This window comes from Gossypium raimondii, chromosome 5, assembly GCF_025698545.1.
Source record: "Gossypium raimondii isolate GPD5lz chromosome 5, ASM2569854v1, whole genome shotgun sequence".
Taxonomy (NCBI): Eukaryota; Viridiplantae; Streptophyta; class Magnoliopsida; order Malvales; family Malvaceae; genus Gossypium; species Gossypium raimondii.
Window position 1 is genome coordinate 38,338,576 of NC_068569.1, and position 2,625 is coordinate 38,341,200.

Genomic DNA, 2,625 nt, shown 5'->3' on the forward strand with positions numbered 1-2,625 from the left:
TTATTGTTGGTTCATTTTCGGTCTTAGCCAATTAATTTGTTATTGTTTCCTCTTTATTTTGTTTATTACCTTTGTTTGAAGCCATTATCTCTATTTTGTTTCATTTTAAAACCGAAACGAATCCATCCTTACTCAATTCACGATTGGGCAACACATACGACTCAAAACATCACGAGACGAGTTCGTATCAACTATTTTAAAGAAATGGAGATTACCATGATACGTGCGAACGTGGATGAAGATCGCGAAGCAACCATGGCTCGATTTTTGGTCGGACTTAATCGTGACATAGCCAATGTGGTGGAGCTTCAACACTACGTTGATATTGTTGATATGGTGCATGTTGCTATCAAAGTTGAAAAGCAATTGAAAAGAAAAAGTTCTAGCCGAACCTTTCCTAGCACCAACAATCCTCAAAGGTGGAACCAAGGCACGGGTAAGAAAGACTTTTCTAATCGTACTAAGGATCAATCTTTGTCTTCTAAGATGAACAAACCCGTTGGCGAAGCTAGCAAAGGCAAAGAAGTTGCCATTCTGAATCGATCGAGAGAAATAAAGTGCTTCAAGTGCTTAGGGAGGGGCCATATTGCAAGTCAATGCCCTAACCGAAGTAACATGATCGTGCGGGCTAATGGGGAAATCGAATCGGAGGAAGATGATGATGAAGAACCTGATGAAGTCACCAAAGAAGAAGATGAACTTGAATATGCTGTTGATGGCGAAATCCTCGTAATAAAACGAAGTCTTAGTCTTCAAAGTGTTGAAAACGAACAACAAAGGGAGAACATTTTCCATACACGTTGCCATGTCCAAGGCAAGGTGTGTAGCTTGATCGTGGATGGCGGGAGTTGTACAAATGTGGCTAGCACCTTAATGGTTGAAAAACTCGGCTTGCCAACAACTAAGCACCCTCAACCTTACAAGCTTCAATGGCTTAATGATGGAGGGGAGTTGAAGGTAACTAAGCAAGTTTTGGTGCCGTTTACTATTGGAAAATATTCCGATGAGGTTTTATGCTACGTGGTACCTATGCACGCTGGTCATATGTTATTGGGTCGTCCATGGCAATTCGACCGTAAAGCTATTCATGATGGTTTTACAAACCGATACACTTTCAAGTTTGAAGGGAAGAATGTAACCTTAGTTCCAATGACGCCAAGGCAGGTTTATGAAGATCAATTGAAGTTAAGAGAGTCTTTTGAAAAATTTGAGAGAATGTACAAAAGAAAAGAATGAAAAGAGAGCGAAAAACACATTGAGAAGAAAAAGAAAAACCTTTGAAAGGTGTGAGAAAACAATAAATCGATCGAACAAAAAAGAGAGAAGAAAAGAGCAAAAGAAAATGAGTGTTTATGCGAGAGAGAGTGATTTTAGGAAATCTTATTTGATGCAACAATCGGTTCTTGTACTTATGTACAAGGAAACTCTTTTGAATACTAACGAGTTGGATCCAAATTTGCCCTCTTCGATTGTTTCTCTTTTGCAGGAATTTGAGGACGTGTTTCCGGAAGACATTCCTAATGGGTTACCGCCCATTCGAGGAATAGAACATCAAATTGATTTCATTCCCGGAGCCTCTATTCCCAATCGTCCAGCTTATCGTACAAATCCCGAAGAGACCAAAGAATTGCAAAAACAAGTCAATGAACTTATGGAGAAGGGATATATACGAGAAAGTCTTAGTCCATGCGCTGTACCGGTTTTATTGGTGCCAAAGAAGGATGGAACATGGCGTATGTGCATAGATTGTCGCGCGGTGAATAAGATCACTATTAAGTATCGACATCCAATACCGCGACTCGATGATATGTTGGATGAATTGAGTGGTGCTCGATCATTTTCTAAAATTGATCTAAAGAGCGGATACCACCAAATTCGGATGCGTGAAGGGGACGAGTGGAAAACCGCTTTTAAGATGAAGCATGGGCTCTACGAGTGGCTGGTTATGCCATTCGGGCTTACCAATGCGCCTAGCACTTTCATGCGCTTGATGAACCATGTTCTTCGTTCTTTTATCGGAAAATTTTACGTAGTCTATTTTGATGATATACTTATCTATAACAAATCCTTAGATGACCATTTGTTGCATTTAAAATCTGTTTTGGATGTGCTTAGAAAAGAATCTTTGTTTGCTAATCTTAAGAAATGTACTTTTTGTACTAACAAGGTTATTTTCTTAGGATTCGTGGTCAGCTCGGAAGGACTGGAGGTTGATCAAGAAAAGGTGAAAGCCATTCGAGAGTGGCCTAGACCCATGAACATTAGCCAAGTGAGGAGCTTCCACGGATTGGCAAGCTTCTATCGACGATTTGTTCCAAATTTTAGCACCTTGGCAAGACCTTTAACTAGTGTGATAAAAAGTCTTACGCTTTCTATTGGAATGAGGAACAAGAAAATCTTTTATTGCCATTAAATCATGTTTAACTAATGCTCCATTACTTGTGTTGCCTGATTTTGCTAAAATGTTTGAAGTTGAATGTGATGCATCAGGTGTCGGAATTGGAGCCGTTTTAACACAAGATGGAAGGCCCGTGGCATACTTTAGTGAGAAGTTAAATGGAGCCGTTCTCAACTATCCGACGTACGACAAGGAAATGTATGCTCTAATTCGAGCTCTCGAGACAT

General features: G+C 39.9%; 1 protein-coding gene across 1 annotated transcript; it reads left to right on the top strand.

Annotated features, from left to right (window-relative positions):
• Positions 1 to 204: 204 nt before the first annotated feature.
• LOC128041058 (uncharacterized) lies at positions 205 to 2,413 on the top strand. Its single transcript, XM_052630361.1, has 2 exons — positions 205 to 1,164; positions 1,487 to 2,413. The coding sequence occupies exons 1-2, from the start codon at positions 205 to 207 to the stop codon at positions 2,411 to 2,413; spliced, it is 1,887 nt and encodes a 628-aa protein (XP_052486321.1).
• The last annotated feature ends 212 nt before the right edge of the window (positions 2,414 to 2,625 follow it).

Bases quoted from the DNA above. Each gene is read 5' to 3' on its own strand.
- LOC128041058 (XM_052630361.1), top strand. From the start codon at position 205: ATGGAGATTACCATGATACGTGCGAACGTGGATGAAGATCGCGAAGCA. The intron at 1,165-1,486 runs GTTTATGAAGAT...TCTCTTTTGCAG, and splicing joins TTCCAATGACGCCAAGGCAG to GAATTTGAGGACGTGTTTCC.